This window comes from Petaurus breviceps, unplaced genomic scaffold (assembly GCF_028583685.1).
Source record: "Petaurus breviceps papuanus isolate PSGF00001 unplaced genomic scaffold, PetGlider_PUasm1.0 221, whole genome shotgun sequence".
In the NCBI taxonomy this organism is placed as follows: domain Eukaryota; kingdom Metazoa; phylum Chordata; class Mammalia; order Diprotodontia; family Petauridae; genus Petaurus; species Petaurus breviceps.
In genome coordinates, this window is record NW_027185877.1 from 1,509,836 (window position 1) to 1,527,146 (window position 17,311).

The 17,311-nt window shown below is 37.4% G+C and overlaps 1 protein-coding gene across 3 annotated transcripts in view; it reads right to left on the reverse strand.

The window, feature by feature from the left end:
• The window catches only part of ACSS3 (acyl-CoA synthetase short chain family member 3), a 235,300-nt gene that overhangs the window by 24,064 nt on the left and 193,925 nt on the right, over positions 1–17,311 (reverse strand). For all 3 annotated transcript variants that reach the window (XM_069094789.1, XM_069094791.1, XM_069094790.1), the window contains exons 10-11: positions 10,914–11,009; positions 4,957–5,020 (exon numbers count right to left, since the gene is read on the reverse strand). In XM_069094789.1, coding sequence (XP_068950890.1) covers positions 4,957–5,020; positions 10,914–11,009 — 160 coding nt within the window. The remainder of the gene's footprint in view (positions 1–4,956; positions 5,021–10,913; positions 11,010–17,311) is intronic.

Here is a 17,311-nt window from a genome sequence, read left to right on the forward strand (position 1 = left end):
CCCCCTTGCTTTGAAGTCAACCCCTGGGGCAGAATCACTGGGGCCAAGTGACCCTTGAATCTTGCTCAAATGATTAGAGAGAATGGTCCAATTCTAAGAACATGTGCTGCTATTCCATTCATAAAATAATTAACTCATGTCAACAGACTTTTTTCTTTTGATGAATATATATTAAACAAAATAGTCCTATTATCTTCTCCTCCTCTCTTTCCAAGGAAGGAAAGAAGGGAGGAAAGAAGAAAAATTTTGAGGCGTCAATATGTTCTGTGCACTCAAAAGTAAACTCAATGGACACAATCCCTGCCTCTAAGATACAGCTGGGAATTTAAGGTGTATAAGACATATATATATATATATATATACATATATATATATATATACACACACACACACACACACACACACATATGTATGTATGTATATGTTAAGCATGGAGTCTTTTGTCATTAGGATCAAACAAAACCAGAATTATCACTTTGTCTCTTGGCAAGAAGACTATAAATCTGTGGTGTTTTTGTAAAAGGTTTTTCTTCACCACTGAATTTCTTGAGTTTCTGGCTGGTGGGCATTTGGAGGAGTGATAAATAAAGGCAGAACTATGGGACTTGAGGCTTGGGCCAAGGATAAGTGGGAAAAGCTTCTTCCAGTTTCACCATCTATAAAATGATGTGGCTGGATGGGGAGACTACTAAGGTCCCTTCCTATTCTAAATCTATGCTCACATGATAACTAATTAGGAAACTGTTCATGGAGAAAGTGGAATGTCAAGATGTGGGAGAATTATGGGAAAGAGTGAAATGAAGAAGGAAAAAAGGGGAAGATTTTATTGCACATTTCTCATTTTCTCTTTATAGGCAGTTATGCTAAACTACAGTCCTGCCTGTGACTTCCTGGCTTGGTAACCAACCCTAAGGAAATGATCAGATTGAGAGAAATGATTCATTGAGGACCCCTACTCAAACTCTAATAAGTATTAGTCAGTTCATTATGATTTTATAAGGGGTAATGATTGTTAGTAATTATTTTAATATATTCATTTAATACTACATACCTATTCAATCACTTAACAATAGGTATAGAAATAAGCAATGTATTAATCCATACTTTGTATAAATCACATAGGAATACAGATTCTAACAGAAGGGCCCTATAACAGACCTTAAAATTTAATGTAATGTTCATTACTTGGTTACCACCTATGGAGCTTACTTGCACAACCACAAGAACACCGACACGGAAATCTCCATCCTCTTTCGTTTGAATTCCATAAACAAACCAAGTATGGGTGGTAGCAAGGTATGGAAAGTCCCTCCCACCAATATGTTCTTGGAGTATATGTATACCATATCCTCCTACCTACCCTAAGGAAGAACCCATCCATCTTTTGATGACCTAGTCAGCAGAGATGGCCCTTGGTTCACCCAACTCGCAATTCTGCTGACATGATTTTTGCTTATTTTAGCTTATGTACCATGTCAACCAATGACATGCTGTATTTTACTATGCTTCTTTTGCATATTTGTGTATCCAACTCTATAAACACAAGATCCTAGAAGAAGGGGGACATCTTATATCATGAGAAATATCTGAGGTCCACTTCATTAGAAGGGACCACGGACACTTTAATAAAGTGTCATTGGCTCAGAGCTCTGCCTCAGTCTCTTTTATTATAGGCTGGACAATTTTAATTGCCACAGATAGACAGAAAGAATGTTTATTAAGCCCTTGCTGGATGTCAAGTAGGTACCGAGGGGAATCCCCCTTTAATAAAAATTAAACAAGCCAATTCCTGTGCTCCAGGGGGGAATGCCAACACATAAAGGCTACCTGGGAAATTGAGAGGAGAGGGAAAAGGAGAGAGAAGCTGGGAATGCAATTAGCAGGCTAGGAAAAGTTGAAATCCAGACGGAGAGAGAGTCTAAGTTGTAATATTACTGAGGTCCTCCCTAAAATGGTGGGTAGTGGGGAGGGACATACAAATCAGGAAAAGTGGGACCCAGGATATAATCACCTCAGGATGACAATTCAGGTTGGTAAACAAGAGGAAAGGAGAAGGAAAGTGAGAGATCAATTCTCTATGACTTTACAGAAAAGAAACTAACCCAACATTGGTAAACCGAGTTTCCCTGTATACAGAAAAATCACAGGTCCAGTCCTACCCCTATCCCCATTCCTAATAATTTTTAATACAGTAAAAAAAGAACATCATATTTGGAATCAGAAGACTTGCATTCAAATCTGGCTTTGCCACAAAGTATATGGTTCACCTTGGACAAGTCATTTGACATCTACAGGCTAAGGCCGGGAAAGAATTTCTCTCATCTATAAAATGAGGGGGTGGGACTCCATAGTCACTCAGGTCACTTCTTTCTCCAAACTTCTGCTCCTGGGCTCCAGTTTAAAAAACCATGATTCAAAATATCAGAGAAGGATCAATTTGAAGGAATATGAATATAAGTCATTTCATATATCAGGTATTTATTAAATGGTAACTCTTTGCGAGGTATTGTGCTATAGTGCTAAGCTACAATGACAAAAATTAATTTCATTCCCTCTCTCCCCATATATATATATATATATATACACACACATACATACATATATACACATATGTATGTTATACATATGTGCCATATATTATACAATATATTATGTAATATTATCTTATTTCCCCACTCCTTCTTACAAGTCTGAATTATTTTTTAGTCATTTTGGTCATGTCCAATTCTTTGTGACTCCATTTGGGATTTTCATTGCAAAGATACTAGAATGGTTTACCATTTCCTTCTCCAGATCATCTTACAGATAGAGAAACCAAGACAAACAGGGTTAAGTGACTTGCTCAGGGTCACACAGCTAGTAAGCACCTGAGGCTTGATTTGAACTCCTATCTTTATTGACTCTGGGCCGTGCTCTATCCACTGTGCCACTTAGCTGCTCAAGGCTTCTCTTGCCCCTTCCATTTATGGAAGGTCTGCATTTCTGTTAGTCTCTTTTACATTCTCTTTGCAGTCTGTTTCTGATAGCTTCCTAGAAAAAATTAAGGTTAAATTGCACATGACAACACATAAATTATTATGGCTTCTCAACTATGAAAATCTGAACTGATGAAAAAGCTATAATAGGCAGCTAGATAGCAGAGAAGATAGGGGGCTTGGTTTGGGGTCAGAAAGATCTAAATTTGAATCATGTCTCAGACACTAATCAGTAATTTATAAAACAGTACCTGGGACGTGGCAGACACTTAACAATTGCTAGTGTGACCCTGAGCAATTCACTTAATCTCTCAGCCCCAGTTTCCTTTTCTGTAAAATGTAGGTAAATATAGCACCTGCTTTACAGGATTGTTGGAAGAATTAAATGAGGTACTATGTGAAGAACTTAAACCTTAAAAGATCATCTAAATAAATACTATCAGAATCAGTGTCATTATCACCAACTTTTAAAGGTTGTAAAAGGAAGGAGGAGAAGGAGAAAGAAGAGGAGGAGCAGAAGACTATGAAGAAGACAAAGACAAAGGAGATGAAGTAGAAGTAGTAGTAGCAATAGTAGTAGTAGAAGAAGAAGAAGAAAAAGAAGAAGTAATAGTAGTAGTTCTGTACATAGTCAATACATGAGGAAAAGAATTCTTGCATCATCCCTAAAATGAAAGTAATGGCTTTTTTTAAAAATTCTGCTTTTGGATCAAATTGCTTTGTATCAGAAGTTGACAACTTTTATTAAAGTCAGATTAGTTAATATATGCTTTATGAGAGATGAATATTTATATTTCCTTTTTAGCTTTTCATTAAAATGAAAAGAAGGGAAAAAATCTACTGTTCAAGATTAACCATCTTAAGTCATTTCATACCTCTGGGGTACAATTTCCTTCCTGTTCTAACATTTAAGGAACAAGCTTGTCCAAAGATCCTTATCTAGGATGGTTAGTCTAGAGAAGGTGTTTTCTCCCCCAAGTGCTGGATTTGGAATCCTAAGACTTGGGTTCAAATTATGACTCAGCCAATTACCACCAGTGTAACCATGTCAAAGTCAAAGCCGCTCTCTATACCTCATGGCCTCACTTGTCAAAATAAAGAGGTTAGACTAGTAAGGACCTACTCTCAATTCTATACCTGCCATTCATGATCTAATTAAAGAGGTAAGAATATCAGCTATAAAGGGATAGAGGAGCATAATCAACCATGGGATGCACCAAAGCCACATTACTCAAAGAAAAAAAAGTCATAGATGGATGACTGATCCTTGACAAGCAGCATGGCCCCTGAGGTCATGCTTCATGAATCTTAGTTTCTACCACCAGGGCAAATACAATACTTCTTTTTTTCTTTTGATTCATCTAGACCTGTGATTTGAAGGGCTTGAGGAGCTCCCAAGTTCAGGAACTCTTTCAAGTAATACAGGTCTGCATTCATCTGCAAATTATAGTCCTAAGGTTATGTGGCAAAACTGAGTGTTTAAAGGATGTTTCCAGGGTCACTTGGCTAGTACATAGCAGAGGCAGGGCCTTCCTGACTTCAAGGGAAGCTTAACTTTTAGTCTAAACTGCGTCCAAGAAAAGACCAAATAAATATATTTAATTCAAAAGGAATAAATCTATTTGTATTTCAATATGTCACATGAAGAAAAGAAACATAACAGATGAGAAGCTGTGGATGGACTGTGATCTGTCCTGGTAGAAGGCTTGCAATAATGAGATTGCAGATCATTCATCAGAATACATGACATGATCTTTAACTCCTTGGTTGAAAGGAAATCTCCCATATTTAAGAACTGCAAAATCCCCCCGAATCCAAATAAGAAAGAAGAAGCTATGTCCTGAACAATAACTTGACCACCACCATCATCATTATCACCATTAGAATGATCACCACACATTGTCTCATTTTGCATGCTTTTACAGGACCTTCTTGAAGGCACTGACTGGTATCTTATGAGTTGACTGAAAATGTAGCTTACTTCACCACAATATTTCCCAGGCTGCGGGCCTTCAGTTTTTGCATACTGTCATCCAAAATCATAACTGTAAAGTCAAATTAAGAAAAAAAAAAATGGGGTAAAACTGACATAATGCCATTCAAGTTAAAAGGCTGTTACAAATTTTCAAACAAATTTTAAAAACAGAAATAGAGCTTACCTTCACATTCTTCTGAAGCAAACAACCATGACCAAAAAAAGAGTTCTATAGAATAATATGTTTTAATTTCTTAGAGATATCGTCTCTAAGACAGACATTTCCTCATAAGAGATATTTCCTCCAAGAGTAGAAATATACAGTAGTAACAGGCTGCAAACCAATGCATGCCTGAGTGAAAAAATAAAATAAAAACCAAAACAGAACACAGATTTGGAGCCTATGGGGGAATCATCATTTTTCTGCCAAAGATTCCCTAAAATAAGGTGTGATGGTTGGCATTTGTTGTTAAATTCCACTGTAAATATTTTATATCCCTTTAAAGATAAGCTGATTGAAAAAAGAAGAAAGTCAGATTCATGAAAACTCAAAGGGAGTCACAGCATCAAGAGTTAGAAGAGATTATCATCATCTCCTTCTCCACCATCTTTTAACAAATGAAGAAACTGAGTCCCAGAAAAGTGAACTAAACATCCCAAGGTCACAAAGGGACTAAGCCGTAAAGTTGTAATTTGTTTTAAAACAGGGGATTATAATACTTGTCGTATCATGGACTGTTTGACATTTGTGGACCCCTTCTCAGGATAATATTTTTGTACATATAAGACACAATACACAGGATTACAAAGGACATCTCTTATATTGAAATAGAGTTCAATATTACAGTCAATAAAATATGTAAAATATGTTTTTTAAACTAATGGGGTGTTTCTAATGAATCCCTAATTTAAACAGGTCTAGTCCTCCCTCTCCCCCCAAAAAGTCTTCATATCTCAACTATGACTTATAGACACCCATAAAGAAAGTGACCTATCAGAACCAGTAGATCTTTGCCTTGATTTAAGCTTTGATATTTCCTTACTGTAATCCTCAAAGGGCTGATCTTAATAACTTTCCTGCCACTGTCACATGGCTTTCAGTACTAAGCTGTCTCTGCTCTGAAAAGACACAGGATGCTATTGGCATCTGCTTTTATTAAGTTTTCTGCTCATTATATGCTGCCCATGAAAATAAATCACCAAGTCCTCCTGAGATCTTAATAAATCTTTGATGTTGCTTCACCTCCTATTTTAAATGAAAAAGAGAAACTAGCATGGCTTCCTTGGGAAGAGAAAGAGGTCATTTTACCTTCCCCAAAGGTGACTACTCCTTTGTTGTGAATTTAAAAAAACAAAACAAAACAATAACGTTTCTGAATTTCTGGAAAATCTTGAAACACCTTGAATCTTAAAAAGCTGGTGTTTTCTTGAGTATAAAACACTGGAGGTTTGAGTTCCAAGGCAAAAGCTTTGCATGCAAATGACTTAGCCCAGGAAGAGTGAAAGGCTTTTGTCATAGCCTGCCCATAGGGCTGCAAAGCTTAACTCTTTTTTTTAAAGCAATTGGGGTTAAGTAATTTGCTCAAGGTTACAAGGCCAGTGATTTCTGGGTGTAGTGCTAAATATCTGAGCCCAGATTCGATCCCCAGGTCATTCAGACACTGGGGCCGGTGCTCTTACTCGCTGAGCCACCTGGCCGCTTCTTAATTCTTTCTTACAGCCAGACATAAAAATGTTACAGAAGGCCAAAAGATAAATGTACTTAACATCTCCTTCAATCACCATCTCTTGGAAATGTAGGGACACAAAAGAGACCTTAGTAAAAAAAATGAATACCAGAAGCAGACAGTAGCTGAACTCCTTGCAATTCATTTCTTAGGGCTAAGAAAGTCATTCACTTTGTCATAGCATTTGCACCCTAAAAAAATCATCAGGGGTGCTTCCACTTAAGAAAATCTGTCAACCGATGATTCACTGGTGCTTTGCTCTAGAAGCAAATTTACCATTTGAAAAGCAAAAAACATTTTACTACATGAGTGAAAGGAAAAAAAATCCATGTTTATCATGGTATGAGGAAGCAGGTATTTATGGTTTTTCCCTATTAAAGATCTTTAGTTCTAGTCTTAAAGTTTGTGGTAGAAAAGGAAAGGAAAGCTACAAGTATGTCTGAGAAGCACCCTAGATTTCAGAAGAAGAGATTTCAGAATTGTCAGAAAAAAGATGGGAAGTGGGAATAGAGAGGATGGGAAACTTACAAGAATGAAACTGTGATAGCAAAAAAAAAATTCCATTGAAGAAGAAAAAGAGCAGGGTAGATGCAAAGGGAACTCACCAATCAACTTAATTTTGTTTGCTCGTTTGAAGGCATAAGTGAACAATAAGGAAAAAAAAACAAATGGAAGAGCAGCAAACACTGTTCCCATTATTTTTAAAGGAGAGAGAATGGAGTCTATAAACTATAGGCCAATGAGTTTGATATCAACTCCTGGCAAAATTCCACAATACATTATTAAAGAGATGGGACAGTTATTGCACATCCAGGCAAGGGAACACTGATATCAATGTGCATGGCTTTCCTGAGAACAATAGATCAAGCCAGATAAAACTCACTTCCTTTTTTTGACAATATAACTCAACTGGACATATCATGGAAATGCTGTAGAAATAATTTATCTAGATTTTAGTATTTAGTAAAGCTCTTGTGGGAAAGATGGAAGGATGTGAACTAGATAATAGCATAATTCAATGGATTTGGAACTGGTTGATCTATGAACAAAATGTAGACATTCATGGTTCTAGTTCAACTTAGAAGGACATCTCCAGGCAGAATCTATGTTTGACCCTAAGATGTTCAACATTGTGATAGTAATGGCAATTAAAGATTCCCCTGTATTGGCTTGGTTTTCAAATTGATTGTGTTAAAACCCAGAGCTTGTTAATCCCACCTGTGGGATGGACTTTTTGATGTGAAAAGAAAGTCCTGAACTGGGAGGAGCTGGTGACGTAGATGTGGAGAGACAAGAGAGGCGGAAGATCTTTTTGGAAGCAGCACTTCGTGGAGAGAGAGAGGCTAAGAGAATTGCTGGTGGCCGCTTTGAATTGCCCTGGACTTTTGAGACCTGCCCCCTGAGCTGCCAAGGACTGAGGAGACATGGCTGTTTTGCTGGTACTTTGTCTGTCTGTTTTGATGTCATTTTGTTGAAGAAGTCCTGGAACCTGGCTGTTCACTAAGAAGCCCTGAGACTGTCCTGCAGACAGAGAGTGAATACTGTCCACTGGCGAAGGACAGTGCTGTTGTTGCAGGGGTCTGGAGACTGACCTGAAGACAGAATGAATACTGTCCACTGGTGAAGGACAGTGCTGTTGTTGCAGGGGTCTGGAGACTGTCCTGCAGACAGAGTGAATACTGTCCACTGGTGAAAGACAGTGCTGTTGTTGCAGGGGTCTGGGAGCCTTTCTGTTGGTTCAGAAGCCCTGAAGAAGGATTTTCTTGTTGTATGTTTACAGAAATCCTGGGAGAGGGCTTTGCTAATGTGTTCAGGGGTTCTAGGACTGTTCTACAGACAGAGGATGAATTGATGAAAGGATTGTCTTTCACCAGTGGACAAATCTGGCAAAATAACATCAAAACAGACAGACAAAGTACCAGCAAAACAGCCATGTCTCCTCAGTCCTTGGCAGCTCAGGGGGCAGGTCTCAAAAGTCCAGGGCAATTCAAAGCGGCCACCAGCAATTCTCTTAGCCTCTCTCTCTCCACGAAGTGCTGCTTCCAAAAAGATCTTCCGCCTCTCTCTTGTATCTCCACATCTACGTCACCAGCTCCTCCCAGTTCAGGACTTTCTTTTCACATCAAAAAGTCCATCTCACAGGTGGGATTAACAAGCTCTGGGTTTTAACACAATCAATTTGAAAACCAAGCCAATACAGGGGAATCTTTAATTGCCATTACTATCACAAACATTTAAAAAAATATGAATAAAGGAAAAGAGATCATATATTTATCCAATTATCAGATGACAAAAAGCTGAAGGATTACTACCCTATTAGATGACAGAATCAGAATTCAAAGAGATTTTTTTCTTTTTTAAGCAACTGGGATTAAGTAACTTGCTCAAGGTTACGCAGCCAGTTATTCTGTGTGGGTGCCAAGTATCTGAGGCTGGAACCGACCCAGGGTCTCCCGACACCGGGGCCAGCACTCTTACTCACTGCACCACCTGGCCACCCCCTCAAAGAGATTTTTGCAGGCTAGAATTTGGGCTACCATTGAATAAGACAATTTAAATAAACATAATCATTTAAATAACATAATCTTAAAATTGAGTTAAAAAATCAACTTCACAAAAAAATCAGGGAAGAAGGACTAAACAACCTTCATAGGAAAACAATTTGAGACTTTAGTATATTGTAATTTCAATAAGTGTCAATATTGTGATATTAAATTCAAAAAATTTAAATGCAAATGTAAGGCACAGTAAGATGGTTTTGTGTTCCAGAAATAAGGAGGTGTCTGACAGCCCTTCTGTATACTGCCCTAATCAGGCCACATCTTCACTTCTCTATTTTGCAGAGTCATATGAATAAGCTGGAGCATGTCCAGAGTAGGGTAGCTTAGACAATTCATATACTATATCAGGTATTCTATGAGCTTAAAAATATTTTGATAACTGTATTTCAATATAATTGGTTTCATTTGCAATCTTACATATTTTATTTTATGCATTTAAAAACATTATTCTGAGAAAAGGTTCTTTATCAGACTGTCAAAGGAGACCATGGCACACAACATAGGAGAAGAATTCCTATAATATTTGAAGACCTGTTTAAAAAAACCGGAGATGTCTAGCTTGAAAAAGACAAATCATAATGAAAACCATGGAGTTTGTCTGCAAGCACTTGGAAGGCCAACATGGAGAAGGGGGATTACATTTGTTCTATTTGGCCTCAGTGGGGAAAATGAAGAGCAACGGATAGAAGATAGTCAAATTTAGGACTGACAACAAAAAATAAAACAAAACAAAAAAACATTCCTAATAATTCAAGCCAGCCAAGAGCAGAATGAGCTACTTAGGGAGATAGTAGATTCTTCCTCATTGGAAGGCTTCAGGCTGCTGGATGAGCATTAATTAGTAAAGATATATATATAGAAAACTTATGAAATAAAACATGCATTTCCATAACACTACAATAAAAAAAGATGATTGCACATGAAACTGTAACTCTATTATGTACAACTTGTCATTCCTTTTAAATATATAAAAAAGACATTTTACAAAATAAATCCATTTTCAGGTATGGGTTAGCCTAGATGGCCACAGAGGTGCCTTCTAGTTTTGAAATTTGGCAGTTCTATGAACTCTCTCATTAAACTGGCAGTTTGATTTTGGGTGAGTCATTTAACTTCTCTGGGTCACTTTCCTTACTGGACTGGGGGTGAAACTATTTCTAAGGTATCTCCTAGCTCTAAGCATTGGATAATTCCATTCCTTTCTTATTAATACACATGTCTATGTGAAATATATGAGGCTCTAGATTATAACATTAGCATTACTACCATATATTAGAAAATCGATGTGGAGTTTCACTAAGTCCCTTTTTGACATATGACACCTTTACATAGAAAAACTGTTTCCTTATAATCATTATTTATATTTATTGCATGCCAACAAGGTGAGAGTACAAGTATGTATGATAAGAAGGGCATAATTACAGAATATTATCTCCACTCCTAAACAAGATGCCTTGCAGTGGATATTTTTTTCCTCAGTTTAAAGATGACATCTATTAAAACCATATCTTGGGAAATTTATAGACAGAGCTACACACTCACGATCTTAAAAAATCAAGAGTATAAATCCAATAGCACCTAAAATTTAATTAAGTAGCTACTCCTTTAGACACAAGTTAGGACATAGTTTGCTAAAAATTATCATGTGCTTCAAAAACAAATGGTCATTTCTTACCATTGTATCCTGGCACAGATTTTCCTGCTTGTCCTGGAGGAGGTGTTTTTGAATTTCCTAAACCAAGACATGAGGCTGTAATGGGAGATCCAGTCTCTAGGGAAATGAGAGAGATTATTATTAGTCAATAGGTATACATTAAATCAAGCTTCCAATTAATAGGTCACATTGTTGTAGCACACTTTACAATTTAAATAGGGCTTTCCTTATTACAAAGGTAAGAGGCAACTAGTGTAGGTATGGTAACTAGATAGGACTTGACCACGGTCATAAATTAGGAAATGGTGGGGCCAGGACAGAGCATAAGTCTTCTGTCTCCGGAAGGAATTTATAGCTGCAGCTCCTTTAGAAAAGAGATTCATATTTGAAACTAAAGCACTTAAACAGAGTATTTCCAGTAAAGAAAGAATATATTAAGTTAAAGAAACATCCTCAGAAGACAGAAACTAAGCAACCTTGGGAATTTAACAAGACATAGGGAAATACTAAAAGATCACTTAAAAAAAGGCATTTTTTTGCCTCTCATCTCAGATATGTGAATACATTATCAGGGTGAATACTGGCAGCCCTGAGCAGCTAGGTGGATAGAATGCCTGGTCTGGAATCAGGAAGACTCATCTTCCTGAGCTCAAATCCAGCCTTAGATACTAACTAGTTGTGTTTCCCCAGAAAACCCCAAGTGGAGTTACAGAGTTGGACGCATCTGAAAATGAGTAAACAGAAACAAAACTGGCACCCATGAACTAAAAACTTTGAAATGGAGTGAATCAAACTAAATTCCTGAAGAACTGAATAAGGGATTATCAGGTATTTCTATCTCTAATACTGATCCTGCCACCATTTAATACTATCCCAAACATGATAAAATCCATACTTCATCATTTTCTGTGTATATAAGCTCTTGATCTCCAAACTAGTCAGATCAATGGCAAAGAAATAGCTTCCTGTGGAGAACTATCCAGGCATGATGGCTTATTTTTTTTTAAGTTATATAGAAACATAGACATACTTTTAAAAGTTGAGGATCTTTAATTACCATTTTAAGCTTCCAAACAGTTCACTTTTCCCTTTGCATATACAAAGCTACACATATGTATGCACATGATATACTCACAATTCATATGTGCATACACATGTGTCATGCATGTACTCATTTAGGCAAAGACCTATTTACATACATATAGTAAACATGTACACATTCACATACATGTGCATAATACACATATTATATACTATGTATGTGTGTATTACATGTGTATATATTTGTGTATATAATATATTATGTATAATATATAGTATAATAATATATAATGTTATAACATAAATATATAATATATATGCAGTATGTGTGCGTTTCTTTGCATGTTGCTCCATTAGATTGCAAGCTCTTTAAGGACATGGATTGTCTTTCTATCCTAAGTACTTAGCACCATGCCTGGCACACAGCACGATCTTAGTAAATGTTTATGGATTTAGATATATACACAGACATACATACACAAATGAATATGCACTGGGATATACATATATACATATCTATACAGATACATATACAGGTAAACACAGGCATATACATTATACATGTATGCATAAGTATATACATACATGTGTCTGTGTGTATACATACATATATACATATGTATGTGTATATATGTGTGTCTGTATGTCTGTGTGTAAATGGAGGAAAGTGGTATCAGGGAAGCCTTTGTTAAGGAGATGGCATTTGCATTGGACTTAAAAAGGTATGTGGGAATTCAAGAGAAAACTCAGGGGGCAGAGGTCATCTTAGGTATATCTTGAATAAAAGCACAATGATGTAAGACTTATTCAAGGTGAAGGAAATTAACATATACTATTAGATTAAAAGCCAATTATTACTCTGTGATGCCTCCTTTTAGTCTGTCTCTGAAGGGCATGACTGAGTAATGTGGTTACTCCTAGGCCACTAGGTATCTGTTGCTTACCAATTTTGGTTTGGGCTCCACCCAAATGGGACACTGGCTTTTTTTATTTTTTTATTCTGTAAACAGAATCCAAACTGAACTGGTCAATGCTACCCAAAGTGATTCATATGTTCTTGTTCCATTCATTAGAATTTGGGGCCACCTTGCTCACAAAGAGAAATAAAATCAGAGAGAACTTGATGCAGCCCAGATTGCTAGAAGCAACTTAAAACTCATGACCAGGCTTCATTCTTGGGCTGCACGCCCTCAACAATGAAGTTAATGGTAAGGGGCAGAGGACTCAGACCACCTCTTCATTAAAAGTTGATCAATCACTTGCTTTTCACTTGTCAGGGGAGTTCCCTGTCAGAAGGAAAACACCTGATTTAAAGGTGTTTCAGAGACTTCTTTTCTGTCTTTGGTTACCAAGAGACCACTGACCATCATTTAAAAAAAATTATTAGCCAGCTTAATTAATAAATTGACTTTTAATACCTGGAAACTCTGTCTCTCAGAATTTTATTCACCATAAGGAGTATAGAGAAATTGAGTTTTGTTCTGAATGTAGAGTGTATGAAAGAGGAGAATATAGGTCAAAAAAGGTAGTATAGCAATGAATTAGGTATGGCATTAAATTTCAGGAAAAGGAGCTTGAATTCTGCCTGAGAGACCTCTGGAATCTACTATTGGTCAGACTAACACATGAGGCAGCTTAGCACAGTAAAGCATAAATTAAAGAGTGGAGACTGGAAGAAGACATTATAACAATCCAGGTTTATGGCAATGAGTGCCTACCAGGGGTGGGGAACATGTGGCCCCAAGGCCCTGTCACTGAATCCAAACTTCACAGAAGAAATCCCCTTAATAAAAGGATTTGTCCAGTAAAACTTGGACTCAATCTTTGGGTTTGGGACTCAAACCTTGGCTGCACCCAAGGACCTAGAAGGCCACATGTGGCCTTGTGGCTGCAGTTTCCCCACCCATGGACTAAGGTAGTGGGCGATAGGAATAGACAGAAAGGAACATTTGCATTCTGCTATGGCAGAATGACTAGGATTAGGTAGCCAATTGGATACTACATATCAGGAAGAGGTAGATGTCAAAGATATTACCAAGCAGAGGTCTGTAATTAACATATGTGGGGTCTGTAATTTATTATTATTATCATAAATATTTTGCTAGACCTATGATTTCAGTGGTAAAAGAAACACTGGATGAGGAATCTACCTCTTCACATCTTTATAGAAATATTATATAGTGTTTCATTTTATGATTATTTGTAGATGTTTTGTAGATGTAGATTTGTAGCGCCTTTCACTAGACTCAAAGCTCCAAAAAGACACTGAATCACCCCCAAATGCTTAGGACAGTCCTCTGTGAATACAGTAGATGCTTGGTAAAATGCTGAATGGGACTGAATTACTTAATATATTGGGCCACTTGGGGAGGCTAGGTGGTGCAGTGAGTAAAGCGCTGGCCCTGGAGTCAGGAGGACCCGAGTTCGGGTTCCAGCCCCAGACACTTAACACCCACACATAAAACTAGCCGTGTAATCTTGAGCAAGTTGCTTAATCCCAATTGCCCTCCAAAGGAAAAAAAAAAACCCATATTGGGCTACAGAGTTCTAGAACTGATTGGAGAGGAAACAAACATTTTTCATTTCAATACAAAAATTCTCAAACATGTTAATATCATGAGAACTCTAGGACTTTATTCTCAATATCAATCTGAGAATACTGTATTTGGTGGCAGAGGAATGAATTTAAGTCATATAACCTCTCTTGGGTTCAGTTTCCCCATCTGTCCAATGAGGAGGCTGATTAAATGGACCCTAAATTCCCTCCCAGATCTAAATCTGTGATGACTTGAGCCTCCCCACCCCCCAAATAAGGTCAAATTAAAAGTGTAGTGACATTTCAGGCAGCTTAAGACATGATAATGTTTCTTCTTTCTACCTCCCAATTTCTGAGCTGATCAGATAACCAACTGATAGAAAGTGCCACCACACCCTAAAGTGAATGCCACCACTGATCCTTCCTTTGAGGGTACTGGCACTCAGGGACACAGTTGGGCCCACAAGTTCACCTTTGTTGTTCACTTACCAGATCTGGTTCTTCGGACAAGAGAGGAGTGGACAATCCAAGAGATATTACTAAAGCAAAACTAAGTTCAAGAGAATGATAGAAAAAGGATGCTTAGATGGTGGCAAAAAAAAAAAAGAGGAATTAGTTATGCTAACAAGTGGTACCAGTCAAGTTTTTCTGTTTCCTCCATTTTGGGAGAGAATATCTTTTCACCAAATTCCACTCATTTTTTTTAAATATATGAAAATAGTTGTAGTACTAGAATTTGGGGGCAACTCAGTGATGCATGGGATGGAGCAGCTCTTCTTCCTGAGCTCCAATCTGGCCTTAGACAGTTACTGGCTGTGTGACCCTAGGTAAGTCACTTAATCCTGTTGTCCCAGTTTCCTCATCTGTAAAATGAGCTGGATAAGGAAATGGCAAATGACTAGTATCTTTGCCAAGAAAATCCCTGAATGAAGAGTAAGACGTGATTGAACAACAATTGCACTAGAATTCAAACTGATTTCCTTCACCCCACTTGCCTCAGAAATTATTTTCTAATGCTTTACATTAATTAGGTATGTGTCCTGTCTCTCCAGAGGACTTTAAGTTTCTTGGGGACAGGGACTATTTCATTTTTGTTTGTCCTGGTACATAGTAAGCACTCATGAAATTCCTACTGAATCAAATTCCATCAGCTCCATGTAAAATTTTTGAGCGGAAAAGTGTCGGGTGAATTACTAATTGTCTGGGGGCAAAGCAAAAGCAAAACAACTCTAAGAACCTCCTTCTTTCCTTCTTCTTTCCTTTTTTTTACAACTTTAGCTTTTGCTTTTTCTACCTTTATTTTCCAATATATTGCTTTACCTCCTCCCCTATCCATCAAGTCATTCTTTATAATAAAGAATTATTTTAAAGGATTTAAAAAAAAGCCAGCAAACCAAGTACATCAACAAAATCTAACAGCGTCTACTGTCCCACCTCCACAGCCCTCCAACTCAGAAAAAAAGGTAGCACATTCCTAAATTTCTCCTTTGGAATCTTTCCTGTTCATCAGAATCCTGTGATTAGAACCCTCTAAGTGTTACATTCTAAAAGATGCCATTACTCTCTCTTGGCTTTATTTTAAAGAAAAAAAAATTAAAGCAAAACACTGTTGCCAAGTATAAATACAAGAAAGGATTACCTAAATCTCTGCAAATATTTAATTGCAGTTGTATAATGAAAGCTGACATTATGCATGCTTTTCTGTAAATCTCAAGCATCTTTATGCAGTAATGTAATGCCTTCCTGGGCATCTGGCACGCATTCATATGTGGCACAGATTAAAATGATATTTAAAAACATATAATTAACCAGTAAATATAGAAAAAAGGGAAACTGCTAGCTTTACAGGCAAATATGCATACTGGCATGCTGTGTGTTGATACGCGTGAAATTCTAATACAGCTCTAGGGAATATGTATATGTTTGTTCCTATATTAAGCTGAACTAATTTGACCTCAATTTAAAAAACCAGCAGTGAAATAATAGGCTAATCCCCTGCAGGTTGCTATAAATAGAAACTGCAAGTTTCCCTGTTTTGAACATTTCTCATTTAAATAATCTCTCTGTTTGATACACTTTGCTACGTCTTTCATTCCATCGTAAAAAGTGATTTTCCAAAAGCATAGGCTTGATCATGTCATCCTCCTACTTGATAAATTCCAGTGGTTTCTTATCACCTCCAGGATCAAATATAAAATTCTCTGTTTGGCTTTCAAAGCCTTTTTACCTATCCGCCCCACTTTTCCAGTCTTTTTACACCTTATACGTAGCTTCTTATATATTCTTTGGTATAGTGATATTGGTCATTTTCCTGTTCCTCAAACAAAATGCTCCCTCTCCCAACTCTAGACATTTTCTCTGAACATTCCCCATGCATGCAATGTTCTTACTCTCCACCTCTGTCTCCTGGCTTTCTTTGCTTTCTTCAAGTCTCAGCTAAAATTCGACCTTCCAAAGAATAAGAGGTGATATTATGGTATCTTGTTTTGCTCCCACAAAAGTTATTGGGAGATAATCCAAAAATGTGGAGAAGCTCTTACCGTGTTTCCCCGATAATAAGACACTGTCTTATTAAATTTTTTGGACAGAAAAACACCAGAGGGCTTATTTTCAGGGGAGGGCTTATTTTAATGAACATTGACAGCAATTTTAATAAACAGGTAAATGTGAACAAAAAAATGTACCTTTATTCAATAAGCAAATCACTGGGGAAGAACAGGATGATGCGCTCACTGCTGCAGCTCTGATTGGATGCAGCTCAGAGCGCGGCATGCGTTTCACCGGGGGGGGGGGGGGGGATGGGGCATACAGAGGATATCGTAATGTAGCGTGTAGCGCAGGG